A 24,296-nucleotide genomic window follows, 5' to 3' on the forward strand; every position below is an offset into this window, starting at 1 on the left:
TTTATTTACATTAATGAATATTACATTAAAATTTTTTTTTTTGAAATTAACCCTGTATCCCCTTTGGGTCAAAATGACCCAAAAAATTTATTATCGCCAAAATTAGAGAAAAATGCTAATTTTTCAGATTCTGTTGTTTCCTTTTTTTTGTTAAGTATTTTTAGCAAAATTGATAATTATTGTGCAAATTTTTTACAAATTGACATTAACAGTTTTAGAAACGAAAACTGTTAAATAATTAGATTGACAGATTGATAAAATTTGAAGAATCTGGTTAAGTGTGCCAATTGATTTGTTCGACGGAATTGGGGAATTTTTCGTCTTTTTATTATCAGTAAATAATATTGCAATATGTTGAAATAAAGTTGGTGGTATTTTGTGGGAAATTCATCAATCTATCTGATAAATATATTTTTTTATTAAAAATGTCAACAATATGGCCTTTAAATCGACCTTAAAGTACAATGAGCATCCTGTGCCAATACTTAAGTTCGGCACTGTACATATTTCTAGAAAACAATGCAGAAAGTTAACGAGTTTCACATATTTATTCCATATAAATAGTAACATTTTGCATATATCTGAACTTTGACCTCGATGCGCGTCCAGAAATCGTTGTCCGATTTGGCTCAAATTTTCAGAATTTAACTTTTAGACCTAGTGTCACAATATTTTTTGTTTAACAATGATTTAACAATTTTATTCCATACAACTGATTGTCACTCTAATATACATACATAAATTCATAAATATTTTGTTTGCATTTCTCATACCTATCAAATTCATCAATCGCTTTTGTTATTAAGAGATAGTCGTGAGCATCAGCCCTTACTTTATCTGGCGATGCTAGTAAATCTAGGGTCACTACTTCCTCAGTTTGATCCATATTTTATAGTAAATACAAAATGCTTGCATGTAGATGTACTATAATAAAGCCTATATATTTAAATTTTTTATTAAAAACCACATGTGCGACGACTACAAAAACTGTATTTATGTATTTTAAAGTACTACACAAAGTAAATTAATAAAGTAGCGACCAAGGCGTATTAACAAGGTGAGTGCCAAGGCGTATTTAACAAGGTGACAGCAGTGGCGAATTGAAATAAATACAGGCGAATTCACTTATTTTTTATATATTGAGTTTGACATACGGGCGTACTGGCGAATATTTTTTATATATGTAGTTTGACATTTGTGCGAGCTATTTCTATAATCAGCTGTGCTGCCGATGGCACCTTATTAAATGCACCTTGGTGAGTGCATAAAATCAGCTGTTTCTTAATTCGCTGTGGTTTTATGTACACTATATGTCAAGGTGCATTTAATAATAGGGGGGTCAGACGGCATGTATTGCTTGTGTATTGGGACATGTATTCGATACATATGGAATTCCATGTGTATGTCAAAATTCACGTTATACATACGATTCATAATTTCCACGTTCAAACGTACATATGTAATTGCATGTGACATAACCTCTATTAGTTTATATGTTTGTTGTTTTTAACAATATATTTATTTAAAACATTTTTAAATCACAATATATATATTTAATGCAATGAAATTTATTTTGTTATGATTTTTCTTTACTCTTTTTTGTTTTGTTTTTTTTATTTTGCACTCACACAGTGTTGTATTTCAAAATACAACTCTGTTATACACACGAAAATAGAACATGCTCTAATTGCCAAAAATGTCACGAGTAAAAGGGGGGTCAGACGGCATGTATTGCTTGTGTTTTGTGCCATGTATTGGGACATTTTTCCATATGTAAACATATACATACCGTGTGATCCATATGAAACTTTGTGTATGTAAAATACATGTGTATTACTCGTGACATTTTTGGCAATTAGAGCATGTTCTATTTTCGTGTGTATAACAGAGTTGTATTTTGAAATACAACACTGTGTGAGTGCAAAATAAAAAAACAAAACAAAAAAGAGTAAAGAAAAATCATAACAAAATAAATTTCATTGCATTAAATATATATATTGTGATTTAAAAATGTTTTAAATAAATATATTGTTAAAAACAACAAACATATAAACTAATAGAGGTTATGTCACATGCAATTACATATGTACGTTTGAACGTGGAAATTATGAATCATATGTATAACGTGAATTTTGACATACACATGGATTTCCATATGTATCGAATACATGTCCCAATACACAAGCAATACATGCCGTCTGACCCCCCTATAATACACATGTATTTTACATACACAAAGTTTCATATGGATCACACGGCATGTATATGTTTACATATGGAAAAATGTCCCAATACATGGCACAAAACACAAGCAATACATGCCGTCTGACCCCCCTTTAAGGTGCCATCGGCAGCACAGCTGATTATAGAAATAGCTCGCACAAATGTCAAACTACATATATAAAAAATATTCGCCCGTACGCCCGTATGTCAAACTCTATATATAAAAAATAAGTGAATTCGCCTGTATTTATTTCAATTCGCCACTTCTGTCACCTTGTTAAATACGCCTTGCTATATGTCAAACATTGTTTATGTTTACATTTGTTATTGTAAATAACATAGTAATATTTTAATTCGCCTTGATTTTGACATTTAACGTACATTTTAACAAAAACAAATTGCCTGTTGTTTTTGCATTGTTGTATTTGTTGCCGGGACGCACTCACCTTGTTAATACGCCTTGGTAGCGACAGTACTACAACAAATACAACATTTACAAAAACCACAAGCAATTTTGTTTTTGGTTTAAGGTCTGAGCTGTCAAAGTTGCCTGTTGTTGTTTTTGCTTTTGGGCTTGTATTTTTCGCCACAACAACCACAAGTGAATTGACAGTTCTGACCAAGGCGTATTTAACAAGGTGACAGCAGTGGCGAATTGAAATAAATACAGGGAATTCACTTATTTTTTATATATAGAGTTTGACATACGGGCGTACGGGCGAATATTTTTTATATATGTAGTTTGACATTTGTGCGTGCTATTTCTATAATCAGCTGTGCTGCCGATGGCACCTTATTAAATGCACCTTGGTTCTGACTGAATAAAAAAAATAGTCAGCTGTTCTACTGAGTCAAGGCGTATTTAACAAAGCAAGGCGTATTTAACAAGGTGACAGCAGTGGCGAATTGAAATAAATACAGGCGAATTCACTTATTTTTTATATATAGAGTTTGACATACGGGCGTACGGGCGAATATTTTTTATATATGAAGTTTGACATTTGTGCGTGCTATTTCTATAATCAGCTGTGCTGCCGATGGCACCTTGTAACAAAGCAAGGCGCAAGGTGCATTTAATAAGGTGCCATCGGCAGCACAGCTGATTATAGAAATAGCACGCACCAATGTCAAACTCTATATATAAAAAATAAGTGAATTCGCCTGTATTTATTTCTATATATAAAAAATAAGTGATTTCGCCTGTATTTATTTCGCTATAAAATATTAAAAAAATATTATTAAAATATTTATTTCATTAATTTATATATATTCAAAAATTTACATACTTTGTTCAGTCCCGCTCATTTTGTGACGTTTATTTTTTTTATACATATAAACAAATGTCATTTTTTTAGTGATGACACTAAAATTATCGAAAGATGATGATTGGAACAAAATGAGATAGGAACATCTTGTGAAGATGATGAAAGATGACGCTTTTTTGCTCTGTATATTTCTTATGGGAAGATGTTGTCATCTTGCCAATTGATGAGAGATGAAAGATGAAGCTCAGTGTAAAAAGCCTATTAATGTATATAAGACGTTAATCATTCAAAATGTTGTAAAAATTATTTAATTTGAAAAATATGATTTCGTGATCAGTGACTACAAATTAATCTTATGTGTTGTAAAATCTAAACATAATAACAATCAATTTTTAAAAATTACAAGGTCAATTGGTCAATTCACTAGGTCTCTTATCAGTCATAGTGTCTAAGTGTGCCCTGGTTCAGACCAAGGCGTATTAACAAGGTGAGTGCAAAGTAAATTAATAAAGTAGCGACAGTATTACAACAAATACAACATTTACAAAAACCACAAACAATTTTGTTTTTGGTTTAAGGTCTGAGCTGTCAAAGTTGCCTGTTGTTGTTTTTGCTTTTGGGATTGTTGTATTTTTCGCCACAACAACCACAAGTGAATTGACAGTTCAGACCAAAGTAAAAAAAATAGTCAGCTGTTCTACTGAGTCTACTTTATTAATTTACGTTTGGTGAGTGCATCCCGGCAACAAATACAACAATGAAAAAACAACAGGCAATTTGTTTTTGTTAAAATGTACGGTAAATATCAAAATCAAGGCGAATTAAAATATTACTATGTTATTTTCAATAACAAATGTAAACATAAACAAAGTTTGACATATAGTGTACATAAAACCACAGCGAATTAAGAAACAGCTGATTTTATGCACTCACCTTGTTAATACGCCTTGTTCACATCCAAAGCAAGGCGTATTTAACAAGGTGACAGCAGTGGCGAATTGAAATAAATACAGGCGAATTCACTTATTTTTTATATATAGAGTTTGATACGGGCGTGCGGGCGGATATTTTTTATATATGTAGCAAGGCGTATTTAACAAGGTGACAGCAGTGGCGAATTGAAATAAATACAGGCGAATTCACTTATTTTTTATATATAGAGTTTGACATACGGACGTACGGGCGAATATTTTTTATATATGTAGTTTAACATTTGTGCGTGCTATTTCTATAATCAGCTGTGCTGCCGATGGCGGCTTATTAAATGCACCTTGATATGTAGTTTGACATTTGTGCGTGCTATTTCTATAATCAGCTGTGCTGCCGATGGCACCTTATTAAATGCACCTTGAGCTAACCTAAAAAAAGGGTTAGCACCACTGAATTCAGCGTACCCGAATTAGTTTATGCCGCTGGGTGCTCCTCTTGACAGAAAAAAAGTGTCAATTTAGTGCATAGTGTAATTAATAATTTCATACAAAAACTATATTTTTCCCATTTTCCCACACATAAAAAAGAAAGTAACAGTTATTAAGAACAAGAACAAATGAATTGTTTATCTCATATCAAACCATTAAAAAACAACAAAAACAAATAAATTTCATACCAAACCATTTAAATAGAAATCATTTTGTAACTGTTATTTTCAGTGATTTATTTTTATCACAATTTGGGTTTTTTGGTATATGGACGAGTTATTTTCGATCTCTGTCATATTTAGTTTTAGTATACTGCAGCAATTAATTTACGTTTCTTTATGTACGTTTCTTTCGAATGCGTTTTATTTCAGTGTATTACTTGTTTTAAAAAATATGACATCTCTGTTCTTAATACAACACTGCGGGATATTTTTATGAGATTAAAATGGTATTTTTTTAGCTCGACTCATTCGTTATTCCATATTTTATATCACTAGCAAAAAAATACAAAAATTTCATTTCTTAATTAAAAAAGAAACAGAAAAACAAATCATGTAAAATAATTACTAAACATTTAATATATTTTAACATTAATAATCTCAGCAAAAATAATATCTGTTTTGCAGCTATAAACAAATATCCAATCAAAAAAGCAACTTTGAAGTTTTGGAAAATATTTTTTTATGAAAATATATTTTTTACAAAAAGAATCAGATATTAGATTTGGGATTTAACGATTACGATATGATGGTGGAATCTGATGGTAATACTGATGCTACTCGCAGACTTAATGTGAAAAAGCAAACGCTGGACGATGCTTATGCGGTGCCTGCGAATTTTTTGGAAATAGATGTTGTGAATCCTCAAACTACCATGACAGCAGGAAAGAAAAGATACACCGATTATGAAGTTAAAATGCGAGTAAGTTTTCTATGAATACATATACAGAACCATATCTATGTAGGGAACATTTTGAAAGGAGTAATGGAATTAAAAATGCCAAAGCAATACAATTTATACAAAATATATATTTCCTGTCAGTGATTTTCACTAAAAAACACTTCAATTTTATTATGGTTGGGCGTATTGACGTTTAATACAAAAAATACTGATAAGTGTATTTTGATTTTGAGAATCATACACAAAATGTTGTGATAGAAATTGTTTCCGTAAAATATTAGTCATCATCATTCTTCGACTGTAATCAGTGGCAGGCAAAGATAATTAAAAACTAAACTAATCCAGTCTTTATTTCAATTTATTATCTTTAATGTAAACATAATTCAAATATGAACATTAGGGCGGGTCGATTTTTTTTGACAAAAAATCGTATAGCAGAAACGCATTCTATTGAAAATTCTAAGAAATTTTCCCCAAGAAACCATAATTCTAAAATCAAATCCTACCTATCAATACCCATAATTTGTTTTTATTGGGTAAAAGACGAAATGCGCAAGATAGGATTTGATTTTAGACCTATGGTTTCTTGAGGAAACTATATCTAGATAGTAGATATTTAACCCAAAAAACACTCTCATACAAAAAATAATTGACCTTTTTTAAAACTGATAAAACTATTATATGAAAGACCAAACACCCGGATTTTGAGTTATGACATTGTTGCAGCAAATGAGCGATATGTAAACAAAATTTTAGTTTTGAAAGCCTATGAACATAGACAACAACTAGATAGGTAACTGTTGTCAAAAACCTAATGTGTCGATTATGGAAGGCAACCGAACTTCAGTTGCGTTGTCAGTTGCCTAAATGATATTGGAAAATCCGATTTACACAGCGCGTTTAATAGTGAAGTTAGTTGCAAAACACAATAAATGTAAACACATACATACAAAAGAAAAAACAAGCAGGAAACTCATTTTTTAAACTTTAATATTTAGTAGGGTATTCAATTAATCGGGTTTCTGGTTTAATCGGTTAATTGATCAAATAATTAATCGAGGTTTAGATTTATTCGGTTAATAATCGGTTAATATAAAATTGTTCGATTAACCAAATAATTCCTATTTTAATTTTAAATTGAAAATATAAATAAAAAAAAGCAAATAAGGTATTTGAGATCATTTTTGTAAACATATCGACTATTTGCTGCAACAGTGTGTTTTTTGTTGTAAACATCAAAATTAAAATTCATGTTTTCTCGTATATTTGATAGATAAAAATTTGGGTTAAATACAGATTAGAAAGAAAGTCATCTACTATTTATATTTCTGAAATCGCATGACTTGTTGAAAATTTATTTAAGAAATAGTAAAATGTCATAAAATATTCAAAGACGTTTTTCTCGAAACGACTTTTTTTGAGTTTTTATGGTTTTAGTGAGATCTTCTGAAATAATCTTTCCTAAAAAGAATATAATTTAAACGATTTTTTTCTTTAGATTTAATAAAACTTTTCTTGGAAAAAAACTCTCGCTGATTGTATATGTTTCAGAAATCAAAAGCATGATAAAGAATATTCCTTTTTGGATTGTTTTAGATTTTGATTTATTTAATAGTTCCGTTTAGTTATGAATGATAAAAGACTCATTTCAAAAAAATGTTCGTCTAAAAATGTAAATTCAAAGTTTCAAAGACATGTAAATTATATATGTATGTCAGTTGTTATACTACTCACTAATCATGTTTATTGGATGTTCAAAAAATATCTAATTTTAATATGAAATTTGTATTTGAATTGATAGGTAAAAATTAATACAAACAAATTGTAAAAAAAGTAATTTCGGTTAATCGGTTAATCGACACAAATTAATCAGATTATTTGTTATTTGAAAATCGGCAATTTTAAATTATTCGAACAGTTAACCGTCCAAAATTAATCGGTTAACCGATTAACGGTTAATCGATTGAATACCCTAATATTTAGTTTTTTTATAAATTTTTTTTACAAATCACAAAACAAAAATCAGAAACACTAATATTGTAATGTACTTTATTGTTTAAATAATCCGGGTTGTTATATTTATTATACCCTTCACCTTCGTGAGAAGGGTATACAGTGGTCGACATAAGTCTACGTACGACCACAATTTTTGCCACTTTATTAGAGAAAACCCGGTAAATAAAAAAATAATGCAGTTTTGTTTGAAATCTATTTTTATTGCTAGCACTAAACAAAATGTTGTTGCAATGTTGTAAACTTGCAAAATTATTCATAAAAAACAATAAAAAAAAACATTGACAAAAGTCTACATACGACCACAGCATGTCCTAGTTTTTTTTTAATACTTACAGATAAGCATGCAATTTATTAAGTCGCCGCCGCGCGTCTCTTACACATGCAGATTTTCCTCGCACGAAAGTTTATTTTATTGGCAAGAGAGGCAAGAGGAATATAAAGGGGTTCCCACTCTGATTTACATGCAATTCGTTTTGTGTTTTCGTTCGTAATACCTACATACATACACACAAACATTGACATTAATGTGCAAACTGTCTGCAATAAAAATCTTTGTGTGTAAACGCGAATGCAAGTTTAAAGAAGAATAATAAAATAGTAGTAAAATCTTAAAGTGTAAATGGAGACTAACCCCCATTTTCTCAAACTCTGGTTATTTTTTATCGTGACGATAAACTGACAGTTCACATACAAACAAATGTTAATTGGAGGTTTATCGTTATCGCTGAGATGTAATCTTCATTTTAAAAGAAGCCAACAAAAACTCAAAAGTAAATACCACAAAATTGGCCAATGAACTCGCAACAAGATCAGAAGTTACTGTTCATCCACGAACAATTCAAAGAACCTTAAATAATAATGGTAATTAAAGCAATAAGCATGGTGTTGACAGTGTGATGGTTTGGGGTACTGTCGCTGCTTCTGGAGTGGGAAAGTTAGTGTTTATTGAGGATAATATGGATCGTTATCAGTACAAATCCATTTTGGAACAAAATTTGAGAGCATCCGTTGATATTTTAACTCTTGGTTAAAGTTGGATTTTTCAGTAACATAACGATCCAAAACATTGGTCTCAAATTGTCAAAGGTTGGCTACTCGACCATGCCCCATGACAATTGTACACACCACCTCAAAGCCCGGACTTAAATGTTATTGAGCACGTGTGGGAAATTCTACAAGGGAAGATCCGAAAACATCTAATTACTTGGGCACCAATGTTAAAGGAAAATTTAGTTGCTTCGATGCCCAGACGCTTGTATATGCCCGTGGTGGCCCAACGAAACATTGAATTTAAAGAAAATTTGTATTCACAGAAAAATTTTTATTTAGTGTATGTAGACTTTTGTCAACATATTTTTTTAATTTTTTGTGAATAAAAGTTAAATTAATTATAAATTTAGCGATATTTTTTTGTTATATTACTAAAAATGCATTTGAAATAAAACTACATCATTACTTTTACTTATTATGGTTTAGAAGTCCGAGTTACGAAAATAATGGTCGTATGCAGACTTTTGTCGGTCACTGTATATAAGTTTGTCATTCCGTTTGTAATTTCGACAATATAATTTTCCGACCCTATAAAGTATATACATATATTCTGGATCATTATAGATAGTGGAGTCGATTAAGCCATGTCCGTCTGTTGAAATCAACTTTCTGAAGCCCCCAAATCACTTACATATACGATTCATACATCAATATCTCTTCCGGCTCTGTTGCTATTTAAAATCGAGAAAATCGGTCCACAAATGGCTGAGATATAAGGAAAAATACAGGACAACATCGATTTTTTACCTATTTCTGACCTATGTATATCTGGATTACTAAGTCATTAATATAGACAATATGGATATCTAATGATAGATATTTCAAAGACCTATAGGGTATAATGCGTTTTCAGTTCATAATAAGTCATTTTCATAATAAATATTTATTTTTTTTTATCAAAAAAAAATGTTATTATATATTAAAGCTGAAAGCTGATCGGTAAACCCCTTTTTTTTGTTTTTATTGATAAAATGTTTACTGAGTGTAATATAAAGCAGCTCTGTTAACTTAACAGTCTTTGAGTAGGAGCTATGTTAGTTTATACATTAACATAGAAATGTTAAAAAACGGAGCTAACTTTCGTAGCTAACTTCACCCACATAAATTTATAACCGATTATGGCCAATAGGCTAGGTGGTTGAAAATAAATAATAAAAAAAAAAAATGTGTTTTTTTTTTCAGTTTTAATTTCAACACCCAAAAATTAAAAAAAAATATTTTTCGTTTGTTTTCAAAACAAAAATATTGTTAAGCATTTAATTTGAATGAAGACAAACACTAACAAATAGGTATTAAGTTTTTTTATTATTCATCTTAGTATGATTTTAATTTATTTATCTAAGTATAAATATGCGAAAAAAATAAATTATTATCAAAACGAAGCTGTAAGAAAGAGGATAAATAGGAAAAAAACATCAATAATATTGTGTCAAACAATTGTTTTCAAATTGTTACACGGACAATTTTAATTCGATTTTTTTCATATTTGTACAATACTGATGACGCCAATTGACATACATTAACTTTGAACTACAGCAATCAAAATAACAAAGTTTTGTAACAAAAAAATAAAATATAAAGATGCCAGGAAGCGAACCTTTTTGAAAATTATTCAATAAGTTTATTATCAATATTATAAGGAAAATCTCCTAAAAAAACTTTAGAAAATGTTTTATTTGCAACTAAGAGCTGTGTATAACATTATAAACCGTGCTGGGAAGGAAGAATAACTAGAATTAAATAAATCAACTTGCAGAAAAAAAGCTCATACAAAACGAACTGAAAGAAAATAATAACTATTGAAACAAATCCACAAACAGGCATGCAAAGGATCTTAAAAATTAATGTGGACTATCTGTTTCGCATGAAACAGTTCAAAAATTTCTAAATAAAAACAAATGTTCATCGCGAATAACTATAAAGATACCGTTACTTTCGGGCAAAATGTAGATTAAAAACTACACTTAAGGCCGAACTATAATATGCATAAGCTAGCTTAAGGTAATGTCATAACCGAACGAAAAGTCTGTCAAATACTTAAGGAAATCCGAAGAAACTTTTAGATGACCATAATGTACTTACGTGCATTCAAAACAATTTAGCTCCATTTGCACATTTATGTGCAACATGCAATTAAAAAAATACGTATTTCTTATTATTTTATCAAAATAAATTCATTTTCTTCATCCTTTTCATTTATTTCTCTATTTTCTTTGTATAAAATAAACAAACAGCTGATTCCGTACGGAATGTGCGACCAGCTTCGCACTTTGCTTAAGCAAATAAAATTAGACGAAACTTGACGAAACTCTCTTAAGTATATTATAGTTTGTCACATACATTTTATATGTATTCGCACAGTTGCTTAAGCTGACTTAAGCTAGTGTATGCATATTATAGTTGGGCCTTTAGCTATTGATCACATTTTTCTTACTACGTTTATACGTAGCCTATTCACAAATAAAAATAATTTGCAATTAACTAACTCTCTGTTTATATGTCACATTGGTTACGGAAAATTCTTGTTTTTGTGAGATGCCGGATGGTAAAATTTTATTATTTGGTATCTCTTTTATTGAATAAAATATGATAAATTTTTTATTTTTTTAAATTTAAAAATTAAAGAATCAAAAATTCTTGTTCGTCTTGCAATCCAGTCAGTTAATGCAAAAACGCAATGTAATATTTAAAAAACTAAAAACGTTAAAACATATGGCAATGCTTAAAATCTTATTTGCAAATAGTGTCGTTAATCAGGAATTGTTTTCGTGAGTTAATTTAATTTTTTCTAATTGCATTGTTTTTATTTCGGTCTCTATTTAATCGGAATATCGAAGTTAAAATTTCAAGTATTTGTATGTGTTTAATTTTCTCACAAGTATGCTGAATTCACATATCACAAGTACGTGTGAAGAGAGTATTTATTTAATCTCAGTTGCGCCTCTAGTTCAGAGGTTCGCAAAAATAAATCCTCTCACCAACACATTCAATTCTTTATAAAAAAATTCAGTCGATTTTTATTTATAGTTAAAAGGAGAGTAAAAAACAAAAACAAAATATTTCATAATTAATAATAAATATTATAAAGTAAATTAAATTTCTTAAATTTCGAAAAATTTGGTGCTCATAATAATAGATACATTTTTAAAAATTCTTATTAAACAAAAGCTAATAAATTTTATCTTAAAATAATTAGTTTATTATTAAAGTAAAGCTAGTATCCAGTATATCCACCTTTGTTTTGTAAAACTTTCTCCACTCTTCTGGGCATACTGGATATCAAGTTCTGACACTTCTCCAATGGAATCTCGTACCATATTTTTTGTGTTTTCTCCCATAAATCGTCTTTATTTTTGAAAACTTCCTTCGAAAGCCTTATCTTTAATTCACTCCACAAGTTTTCTATTGGGTTTAAATCAGGGGATTGGCTGGGCCAGCATAAAACAGGTACGTTATTCTCCAAGAACCAGTTTTTAACTAATCTTGAACTATGTTTTGGGTCGTTGTCCTGCTGGAATGTCCATATTAATGGCATATTTTCCGATGCATATGGAAGCATTACGTTTTCCAATATGTCTCTATACCCACTAGCATTCATGGTATCTTCTATTCGGAATATCGGACCAACACCATTCCATGAAAAGCAACCCCAAACCATTATGTTTCCCCCGCCATGTTTTACCGTCTTTTTTGTAAATTTAACGTGGAATTCTTTTCCTTTTGGTCGGCGTACATTTCTTTGGCAGTCGTTTCCAAACAAATTTATTTTTGTTTCGTCGCTCCATAAAATATTTCTCCATTTTTTCGCCTTCACACCCGGACCATTGTAAGTGCTCTTTAGCAAATTCTAATCTTGTCTTGATATTTTTTTGGCGCATTAGTGGCACTTTTCTGGCAATTCTTCCCGGCAATTTAGCTTGTAAAAGACGACGACGAACTGTTTGTGGACTGATTTCGTTACATAGCTCCGCAGAAATAGCTTTCGATGATATGAAAGGGTCTTTTTTAACCATAAGGACGATCCGCCTATCTGTTTCTGGACTGGTTTTCTTTGGTCTACCGCGAGTTTCTCTTTTTTGTTTTTTAGATAAAGCATTTTGGACAAAATGTAAAGATCTTCCTATGCTCTTTGCTAATTCCCGTAATGATTTTCCTTGATTTCTCATCGTTTGAACAATTTTTTTCTCATCTTCGGTACAATGATGATTTCGTCCCATTTTCTTCAAAAGAGTCCTATTTTTTATAAAATTGTTGCTAAAATTTAAATTATACTTACTGTTTCACGTAAATAGGAACAAAAAATTGCACAAAAAAAAAATTGTATATAAACAAATTACAAATTACTGATGTGTATCTATTTTTATGAGCAAATAATTTTTTGTAATTCAAATAAATTCGTTTTTAAAAATCAACATGAAAGCAAATAGTTGCCAGATTTTTGACTGACATGACATTGCCAGATAGAAATTTTAATAATATGATGTATTCTTAACGCTTGCGAGGAAATTTTCAATGTTACCGCCATTTAAATTTTTTCCAATTAGGTGTATCTATTATTTTGAGCAGATGTGTATATTGAATATATTCAGTTTTGAAAACAATTTATTGACAAACTGTACATGTTTCGGTTACTTTAATGGTTTAAATGTGTGGAAAAAATAAAAGAATATTAAGTGTTTGTGAAAGAGTGTGTTAGAATTGCAATTTTCAAGAAAAAGTTTTGAAGTTAAATCTCTCTCTCAAGTGTGTTGTATTCACATCAGAGAGGCCGATTTCATAGCACAATTTTGCAAGCTAACCACACACAGATTCTTATTCCTTTTGATTTAGTAGTCACTGAGACAGCGACGAATGAACAGCTAGGTGGATGTATTACTATTTTTTATTTTAAATTTTTGTTCATGATCACTGAAAGAAATATTTGGATTTTTTTAATATATTTTGAACTTTTAAAAATCATTGAAGTTTTGTCTATTTTTCACCTCCATTTACTTCCGTGAACAATTTTTTTTTCAGATTTGAAATGATTTTAATTGAAACAACTTAATAAAATAAGCAAAAAATATTTTTCATATTTTAAATATTTACAAATTTGTCGAAAATGATTAATATCGAAATCTCCATTAATTAGCTATGATAATATGTCGCCGACAATTTGATTAAGATTGTTGACTTTATTATTATTAACAAATAAAGCCTTAAAAATCTTTTATTTAGTTCACTAAACTTTTCTTTCAGTGGATCTCTCTTTCGCTCACCAACACAACTACAGTTTTAGCTTCGGACATCTCTGATTCACATACTTGTATGTGAGAAGAGAGAGAAGTTGTTGTTGTAGAAAAATTGAGAGTGACAGTGTTTGCTACATTGTTATTTTCCAATTCAGTGTTTGGCCTTCTCCAAACTCTTACTCTGTCGTCCGATTGAAAAATACTTACAAACAATCTTACAAAAATAAATCTGAAGATTTCTGGAACGTAATACTATTCTTAGATAATATTTTTTAATCGGACAGCAGAGTAACAGTTTGGAGAAGGCCAAACACTGAATTGGGAAAGTACAATGTAGTAAACACTGACAAACATGGTGGAGAAGGGGTCATGTTGTGGGGTTGTATGGCTGCATCTGGTGTAGGAAACTTAGTTTTCATCGACGGTTCAATGGACAAAACAGTGTACCTTATTATTTTAAAAGAAAACCTACTACAATGCGCTCTAAAGTTAAAGCTTGGGAACGGTTCTATTTTCAACAGTCCAATGAGCCCAAACACACAGCCCATGACGTCCGAATATGAATGGTGCATCATGTTCCCCACATTCTCCCGACTCCTCCGCAATCACCTGACATGAATCCCATAGAACATCTGTGGGATAAATTTGCCGAACGTGTAGGAAAGCACCATATTATTAGTAAGATTATTAGACAACTTAAAGAAGTCCTGTTACAAAAATGACAAAATATTGGAGCTGACGTCACCAAAAATTGGTCGATTCAATGCCAAGACGATTAAAAGAAGTCATTAAAAGGATAGGCTACTCCACAAAATATTAAACTATTAAAAAAACTATTTTCCTATTAAAAATTAGAAACTGTGTGAATATTTTTGTCCCCTTAAAATCGAATCATTAGCTAAATTTTTTTTCTGAAATGTTCCAACTTATGTTTAGTTTTTCCATATATTTCAATAAGTTATACGTAAATAAATAATTTTTTGAAACCCGTACGAAAGTTGTTGCCTTCGTTTAAAAAATATGGAAGATTAAAGATAAATCTGTATGCTGTGTGAATATTTAAGTCCGGCACTGTATATACAAAAGTCATGTCACTAAATTTTATAACTCCCATATAATGCCGACTTTTTTCAATGAGTATCGATTTCTTAAAAGTGATTGTATTCAAATAAAATTCAACACAAATAGGTTTCATATTTCTGTCATGCCACCTAATTTTATGGCGATTGGTCCATAATTAAATTGGTGTAGAGTATCATATGGTCGGGCTTGATCGACTATACTTTCTTACTCGTTTATTTTATCAAAATCTGAATAAAGTAGAAAACTAGTGTATTCTGAAAATGCCATAAATTTATCATTACATCTTGAATGTTTTTAACTTCAGTAATTTATTTTTCATTAATATTTCAGACAAATCTTCCTGTATTCAAAGTTAAGGATTCTAGTGTTCGCCGTCGCTATAGCGATTTCGAATGGCTAAGAAATGAGTTGGAACGTGATAGCAAAGTAAGATCGATATTTCAAATACTAATAAAATGTTTACATACTTTTAGTGTTATTTTTAGATCGTGGTACCTCCATTGCCTGGAAAAGCCTGGAAAAGACAAATGCCGTTCCGCAACGACGAAGGAATTTTTGACGAAAATTTTATCGAAGAACGACGCAAAGGTTTAGAGGCGTTTATAAACAAAATAGCCGGTCACCCTTTGGCTCAGAATGAAAGATGTCTTCATATGTTTTTACAGGAGAGTGTTATCGATAAAAATTATGTTCCCGGAAAAATACGCAATACTTAAGAACCTCTGCAGTAATCTTGAAGTATATGTACACATAGAAACATGTTAAAGAATTTACAACTATTGTAACGTTTTAAAAATTAGTAACTGCAATCTGCAATGTATTTATTGTGGAGGAACAATGATTGAATAAGAATATTTTTCTCTTAATTTAGGATATTCTACATTTTATATATTTTCGAATTCCAATGTTAAATAATCTAATTGTATTTGTCTTAATATTAAATATACACATTAATAATATGGTACTAATACGTACTATGTTTCTTTGAAATATTTTAATCAAAATTAATGTCCCATTTAACGATGCAGAAATCGAAAGGCAGACATTTTTCTCATTCTCTTCAACCCCTCGCTAACAACCTTCGTCTGTATACCTTTCAATTTCTGAGTTGTAAAAGGGTAAAAAATTCGGAATTATCCTTATATGTGACGGAGGAGTTAGTGAAACCACCACTCAAACACTACCACATGCATTGATGGAGATTTAGCTAAAGTAGACTTGCCAACCGCCCAGTTTTCGTCGGGACAGACCAGTTTTAGAGTCGAATGTCCCGTGTCCCGGCGATACTCTGAACGGGACGTCATTTGTCCCATTTTGAAAATAAACATAACTTTTTCATTAATTACCACAAAAAATATAAAAAAATAAAAAATTGGAAATACCGAAATACAAGGATGTTTTATTTTCTGAATATCACTATTTATGTTCCGAAAAACTCATCAGTAAACATTTTTTAACTTTCATGAAAAATAAATGGCACGATGCTCGCTCTAGGATGCTTGTACCTTTAGTTAAAGCTGAGTTGTCCCAATTTCTTTTTTATGTGACTGCTGTATTGTTTTACGCGAAATAAAAAATTATTGGCCCCACAAAAGCATTTCGTTCTAAATTAGAACCTCGTTTTACGCGAATTTGATTTACACGCTATTTTTTTGGGCCCAACAAACCGCGTAAATGGAGGCCTACCTGTACTTTATTTTCTGAAATATAATATTTTCTAAAAACTGAATATCAATATTTAACAATATATTTAGTACATTAACTTCTATGAGTTCCGAAAAAACGCACTCAATAAACTCAGCAGTAAACATTTTTTAACATTCATAAAAAATAAATGGCACGATACTCGCTCTAGGATGCTTGTACCATTAGTTAAAGCTGAGTTGTTGGTCCATTGAAATGGACTGAGTTTGTTGAATTTATAACTTCAAATAGTAATAAAAAAACTGATAAAAGCGATTAAAAATATAAATTTTAAATTAAGGACTGAAATAATTAAACTTTATTAATTACAAGCTTAACCCGTTGCGCTTCGTTAAAATAAAAAAATGTGAAAGAAAAAAAATAAATTTTCAGACAAAGTTTGAAGTATCTCGTTATTTTAGTTATCCAGATATTCAAAATTGACTATTTACTTTGTATGGGTTAGTGGTGTCCCGTTTTGGAAATTTCAAAAGGTGGCAAGTCTAAGCTAAAGGCTAACCAATTATTGAAATGTTTGTTGGTAAAAACTAAACGGCAGGTATCAGAGTGTTACCGGGCGAAATTAGTATGTATTAGGTTTATCATAGGTATAGTTATGGCAGGGCAACCATAAATATGCTCTAAAAAAAGTATTTTATGCGCATAAAATATGCACTTAAAAACGAAAAATATGCTATTAAAATATAAAAAATATGCACTTAAAAATAGTTGGTTATTGTTTGATTTCAAAATTTCATTAAAAAAATATATATGAAGTAAATAAAATATTGAGCTCATAAATTAAAATTGGTTATTATAGGATTTAATTTCGATTTTAGTGAATTTGGAACTACATGAAAATAGTTTGATTCAATTCATTTTATTATATTTAGCAATAAATTACTATGTGTTTACTTAAGTTTTAAAATGTTTAAACTAAATCTTTGTTTTAGATTTCTTAATCAATTGATTTGTCTCATCTTTTAAACTTTATTAATATCTGAATACGGCTTCTAAAAATGACAAAATATTGGAGCTGACGTCACCAAAAATTGGTCGATTCAATGCCAAGACGATTAAAAGAAGTCATTAAAAGGATAGGCTACTCCACAAAATATTAAACTATTAAAAAAACTATTTTCCTATTAATAATTAGAAACTGTGTGAATTTGGAACTACATGAAAATAGTTTGATTCAATTCATTTTATTATATTTAGCAATAAATTACTATGTGTTTACTTAAGTTTTAAAATGTTTAAACTAAATCTTTGTTTTAGATTTCCGAGTTTCTTAGACAATCTTAATCAATTGATTTGTCTCATCTTTTAAACTTTATTAATATCTGAATACGGCTTCTAAAATTTAAATAGAATTATAAAAAAGCCTTACAATAGTGGAATGACTGCAATAATAAAATATAAAAAACTTTTTATTCAAGTTTTAACATTGGGACTCAAAATTTCCATGTTTCTCCCTTTCTTATCCATTGTATCGTCTGTCGATATCCACGTATATTGTTTTTTAATGATTTCTTAATAACTTTTTTTTACAAGTTATGTAAATACATATATCAATGGGTTTTGAACGCGAAATTTTCGATGGATCTTAATATTCTGAACATCTGTTGAATACTTATTCAATTTTACATTAGTGGTAAACTATTACTGCCCAACCATACTAAAGCTATTTTGTTTGGAGATTCTGAGAGATATTTTCATGGCTTTGATATTTCTATTGGGGGAACTATCATTGATATTGTTAATAGGATGAGATGTTTAGGTATATATATTGATGGGCATTTAAATTTTGCTGGCCATGTTGATCATATTAGTTTCCGTATTTCTGGTATTTTGCGTAGAATTTATTCAACGAGCATTTACTTGCCTTGTCGTGTTAGAACACTTTTGGCACGTACTGTGTTGATGCCGCAGATTTTATATGGCATTGAGAATGTTTCGGGTACTTTGATCTCTATTACTTCTCGATTGAATCGCATTGTAAACACGATTGTACGATATGTTTATGGTATTCGTAGGCGTGACCATATATCGGGGTATGTGCAACGATTTCTTGGCTGTACTTTTGATAATTTTGTGCGTTTGCGTAATTTGCTTTTTTTCAACAGGGCCATTAGAAGAGGGGTCCCACAACAATTTTGCTCAAGATTTAATTTTTTGCATTCGTCTAGAAACCCACAGATTTTTATACCGAGGATTAATAACTCCGTTTTTGAAAGATCATTTGTTGTAAGAGTGGCTCGTCGGTGGAACTATTTGCCCTTGGAACTCCGTGTGTTTTCTCACTCTAACAATGCTTTTCGTCTTAAGTTGTCTCAAAGTCTTATTAATTTGTAGTCAATTCTCTAATTCTATCTAATATATAGTCAAATTATGATTCGGATATTGATATATATATATTTATTTCTATTTAATTTGCCTTTACGCTGTTTTGGGATTATTTTGCAAAAACTCTTTCATCTAACTTTTACTTTTTTAGGTTTGGGAACCACAGATTAAATGTTGTGTAAACTAATTATTCTTTGAATTGTTATTTATTATTCAGGAGTATATCTTTGTAATATAAGTTTATTGGCCTTAAGAGGCTTTTTATATTACTGTTTTAAATAAATAAAAATAAATATGTAGCTGTCTCAAGCTGCCTTAAATTCCTTCTTTTAAATGTATCCAAAAATTTGTTATGAAGTTGCCCATAATAACATACAATTTTGGAATTTTCTTTTAATTTTTTACGTATTTTTACTATTTGTTAAATATTAATATTTGTGTGTGTATATTTATAATTTAATTGAAATATATGTAAACTAAGCACCCTTAAGTCAACGAAAATTCTATGAAGATAAGTCGATTATGGGTACTCTATTTTTGTATTTAAGTAGCTTAGACCAATTATCATTGGACCTCAACAAAATAGTAAAATATAGAAATGAAAAATTACAATACAAACAATAAAATTATATCAGGAAAATAAAATAATGAAAAATAAAAGAAAATATGCAACAAAAATATGCAGTTATGAGTTAAATATGCAAAAATATGCTATAAAACGCAAAATATGCAGTAAAGAGCAAAATATGCACTAACAAATAGATGCCAAAATTCTTAAAATTGACTGAAACGGATATATAACTAACTCATATGTTTATACGACGCACAGCAAAAAATATGATATTGCATATTTTTGGTTGCCCTGGTTATGGGTCATTGCCTAGTTAGAGCTAGGAATAGGTCTGCCAGATCTTGGCTTATTTTCGGTTCTATTGGTGTTATTATAATTTTTTATGATCGTCTGTAATTAGGCCCTAATTTTGGATAGCAAAAAAAATTTTATACTTTATACTTTAAATAAAACATTTATACTTTAAATAAAACATTGGTTTTATTTAATTATAATTTATATTTTAAAGTTTATTTAAACAATGTAACTGAAATAAATGTGGTTGATGTAATAAATAATAATAAATGTAAATAGTACAGGTCAAAGTAAATTAATTATATTAATTTACTTTGGTACCGGTATATTAGAAAATGATAGAAATCACGGTAGTATAAAATAGTAGTAACGTGACCACGTTCACATATACCTGATAATTTTTTTATCATGATAAACGTCAATAGCAGGGCACACTAAAAAATGTGACTGCGATGAAACAACTGATTATTTTTATACCCTTCAGCTTCGTGAGAAGGGTATATATAAGTTTGTCATTCCGTTTGTAATTTCTACATTTTTCATTTCCGACCCTATAAAGTATATATATTCTGGATCCTTATAGATAGCGGAGTCGATTAAGCCATGTCCGTCTGTCTGTCCGTCTGTCTGTTGAAATCAATTTTCTGAAGGCCCCAGATATCTCCGGGATCCAAATCTTCAACAATTCTGTCAGACATACTTTCGAGAATTTTGCTATTTAAAATCAGCAAAATCCGTCCATAAATAACGGAGATATGAGCAAAAATCCGAGACAACCTCTGAAAATTTCATCAAAAAACACAATGTATTGCATGCTTTGACAAAAAAGCAACAAAACGTATGTTTTTGGATGTGCATGCTTTGCGTATTTTGTTTTTTCTGTGTTTTGTTTCTTTTGGCGTTGTTGTTGTTTTTTAAACGTTTGTTTGGTTGTGTGTTGGTTTTTTTTGACAAAAAAGCAACAAAACGTATGTTTTTGGATGTGCATGCTTTGCGTATTTTGTTTTTTTTTTTGTGTTTTGTTTCTTTTGGCGTTGTTGTTGTTTTTTATACAACTAAACGTTTGTTTGGTTGTGTGTTGGTTTTTTTGACAAAACAGCAACAAATCGTATGTTTGGATGTGCATGCTTTGCGTATTTTGTTTTTCTTTTGTGTTTTGTTTCTTTTGGCGTTGTTGTTTTTTAAACAATTAAACGTATGTTTGGATGTGTGTTGGTTTCATTCAAAGTAAATTAATTTACTTTGGTTTCATTGGCTCGCGTATTTTGTTTTTTCTTTTGGTGTTTTGTTTCGTTTGGCGTTGTTGTTTTTTGTGTTCTTGATAAATTTAGGATGATGTACGCTGAAAGTGGGCAATGTACATACATACAGTCAGCGTCTAAAGAAAGTGTACAACTTGTTTTTACATTTAAAACATTTTATTTACATATTAAAAAACTATTTTTTCTCCAGTTCTAGTATATTTAATAAAACATTTAATTGTTCTCTTGCAATATATAAACGAAAAACTAAACTAGTTCAACTGCAACAAAAACAGTAACAACAAAACCAAAAATACTCCATTTTTAACGCGTCAAAAGAAAGTGTACAGTTTAGGGAAATTAGAAGAAAAAACGTGTTTAGTATTTTATTTGACATCTTTTGGGTTTTAAAACAGTTGCAAGCCTCCTTGGCATTGTTTCTACCAATTTTGATGTCACCTATGTTGGGATTTTGAACCACTCTTCCTTCAGGATTTCGTGTAGAGAGTCATTGCTGGTAATATTTCATTTTCTGATCTGTCTGTCAAAATGCTCCCACAGATGTTCAATGGGATTAATGTTCGGTGACTGTGGGGGGTGTTCCAGTTGTTTCGGTGTATGACACAACAACCATTCTTTAACAAGTTAAGAAGTATGCTTCGGATCGTTGTCCTGTTGGAAGATCCAGATTCGATCTAGATTTAATTTTCTAATGATGGGTTCCATATTTTCTATAAGAATCGGTTTTGCTCATCAAACTATCAATAAATATGAGTTTTCCCATGCCACTTGCAGCCATACACCCCCACACCATCACCTAACCACCACCATGCTTTACGGTGGATAGTACATTTTTTGGTCGAACTCTTGATTTTTGCTTCTCCAAATTTTACTCCTTTTTTTACTTCGAAAAATCTCAAACTTGCTTTCGTCCGTAAACAGCACATTATTCCAAAACAATTTTCTTGGTTTTTATACCTGTTTGCGAATTCTCGAAGTCGCTCTTTATTTCGTTTGGAAATGTGGGGTTATTCTCTCGGAACTCCACCATATAGAGCATTTGGGTGTAGCGCTCGGCGAACCGTACTGTTACTAACTCTCACTCCAGACGAATCTGTTAATTCTTCGCATAATTTTACTGCACTTAGTGTGAATACTTTCTTCACTGCTCTCACAATCGATCGTATTTCAAGGTTGTTAAGGCGTTTTGGTGTTCCGGCACGTTGCTGATCTTCTAAAATTCTAAATTTTTTTGTTTGTCTATAATTTTTTTTTACAGTATTATGGCTTCTTCCTATTACAGAGGAGATTTCACGTGAATATTTGCCTTCATTTTTAAATTTTATGACTTACTTTCTTGTTTCAATTGCAGTTTGTTTTCCCATTTTGGTTTTAAAGTTCTCGCGATCAAACAAGAAAAGCTACTATCTTAAAATCTCGAGACTAACAGCAAGATCCACAAAAAATTATAATCTAGGCAAAAATAAAGAATAACAATATATTTTTTTACGTAGCTAGAAAAATCTTATTGCAATTCTAAATGTGTACACTTTTTTCTGACGCGTTAAAAATGGAGTATTTTTGGTTTTGTTGCAAGAGAACAATTAAATGTTTTGGAGAAAAAATTGTTTTTTAATATGTAAATAAAATGTTTTAAATGTAAAAACAAGTTGTACACTTTCTTTAGACGCTGACTGTATATACTAATTATAAAAAAATAATAATGCATCCACAACAAAGGTGAAGGGTATATAAGATTCGGCATAGCCGAATATAGCACTCTTACTTGTTTTTATTCAGATTGAATTGTCAATTCACAATTTTGTATTGTTGTATTTGTTGTAGTTATGCAGTCACCTTTTTAAGTGTGCCCTGGACAGGGGCAAGGCGAATTCATATAAGGTGTCCTCATTAGCCCAGCTGATTTATCCAAACTGTCAATGTTTGTGTTGGTGCGCGTGCAAGGTGAATTTATATACAAGGTGGTGTCCAAGGTGCATTTAATAAGGTGCCATCGGCAGCACAGCTGATTATAGAAATAGCACGCACAAATGTCAAACTACATATATACAAAATATTCGCCCGTACGTCCGTATGTCAAATTCTATATATAAAAAATAAATTAATTCGCCTGTATTTATTTTAATTCGCCACTGCTCAAGGCGTATTTAGCAAGGTGACAGCAGTGGCGAATTGAAATAAATACAGGCGAATTCACTTATATTTTATATATAGGTGCCATAAGGTGCCATCGGCAGCACAGCTGATTATAGAAATAGCACGCATAAATGTCTAACTACATATATAAAAAATATTCGCCCGTATGTCAAACTCTATATATAAAAAATAAGTGAATTCGCCTGTATTTATTTCAATTCGCCACTGCTGTCACCTTGTTAAATACGCCTTGTGTAAACATAAACAAAGTTTGACATATAGCAAGGTGCATTTAATAAGGTGCCATCGGCAGCACAGCTGATTATAGAAATAGCTCGCACAAATGTCAAACTACATATATAAAAAATATTCGCCCATACGTCCGTATGTCAAACTCTATATATAAAAAATAAGTGAATTCGCCTGTATTTATTTCAATTCGCCACTGCTGTCACCTTGTTAAATACGCCTTGACATATAGTGTACATAAAACCAGAGCGAATAAAGAAACAGCTGATTTTATGCACTCACCCAAAGTACATCTATAAAGTAGTCTAAGTAGAACAGCTGACTATTTTTTTACTTTGGTCTGAACTGTCAATTCACTTGTGGTTGTTGTGGCGAAAAATACAACAAGCCCAAAAGCAAAAACAACAACAGGCAACTTTGACAGCTCAGACCTTAAACCAAAAACAAAATTGCTTGTGGTTTTTGTAAATGTTGTATTTGTTGTAGTACTGTCGCTACTTTATTAATTTACTTTGCACTCACCTTGTTAATACGCCTTGCCTTGGCTTTTATGTTTCTTGTAGCATTCG

The 24,296-nt window shown here is 30.6% G+C and overlaps 2 protein-coding genes across 3 annotated transcripts in view; one reads left to right on the top strand and one right to left on the bottom strand.

The window, feature by feature from the left end:
- The window catches only part of Not10 (CCR4-NOT transcription complex subunit 10), a 39,720-nt gene extending 38,711 nt beyond the window's left edge, over positions 1–1,009 (bottom strand). Inside the window, exon 1 of one of the 2 annotated variants that reach the window (XM_065498249.1) lies at positions 774–1,009. In XM_065498249.1, coding sequence (XP_065354321.1) covers positions 774–886 — 113 coding nt within the window. In that variant the 5' untranslated portion in view covers positions 887–1,009. The remainder of the gene's footprint in view (positions 1–773) is intronic. The other variant, XM_065498248.1, reaches the window with a different exon arrangement.
- Positions 1,010–5,545: 4,536 nt separating this feature from the next.
- On the top strand, positions 5,546–16,176 carry Snx3 (sorting nexin 3). The gene is made up of 3 exons (XM_065498250.1): positions 5,546–5,827; positions 15,517–15,612; positions 15,672–16,176. Exons 1-3 carry the CDS (start codon positions 5,651–5,653, stop codon positions 15,900–15,902), a joined length of 504 nt encoding a protein of 167 aa, XP_065354322.1. The 5' UTR covers positions 5,546–5,650; the 3' UTR covers positions 15,903–16,176.
- The last annotated feature ends 8,120 nt before the right edge of the window (positions 16,177–24,296 follow it).

The sequence above is a fragment of the Calliphora vicina genome, chromosome 1 (genome assembly GCF_958450345.1).
Source record: "Calliphora vicina chromosome 1, idCalVici1.1, whole genome shotgun sequence".
NCBI classification, from domain to species: domain Eukaryota; kingdom Metazoa; phylum Arthropoda; class Insecta; order Diptera; family Calliphoridae; genus Calliphora; species Calliphora vicina.

What these genes read in the sequence shown, in the direction of transcription:
- Snx3 (XM_065498250.1), top strand. Translation starts at nt 5,651, where the DNA reads ATGATGGTGGAATCTGATGGTAATACTGATGCTACTCGCAGACTTAAT. An exon ending in ATTATGAAGTTAAAATGCGA is followed by an intron (nt 5,828 to 15,516) that starts GTAAGTTTTCTA and finishes TTAATATTTCAG; the next exon opens with ACAAATCTTCCTGTATTCAA. An exon ending in AGTTGGAACGTGATAGCAAA is followed by an intron (nt 15,613 to 15,671) that starts GTAAGATCGATA and finishes TGTTATTTTTAG; the next exon opens with ATCGTGGTACCTCCATTGCC.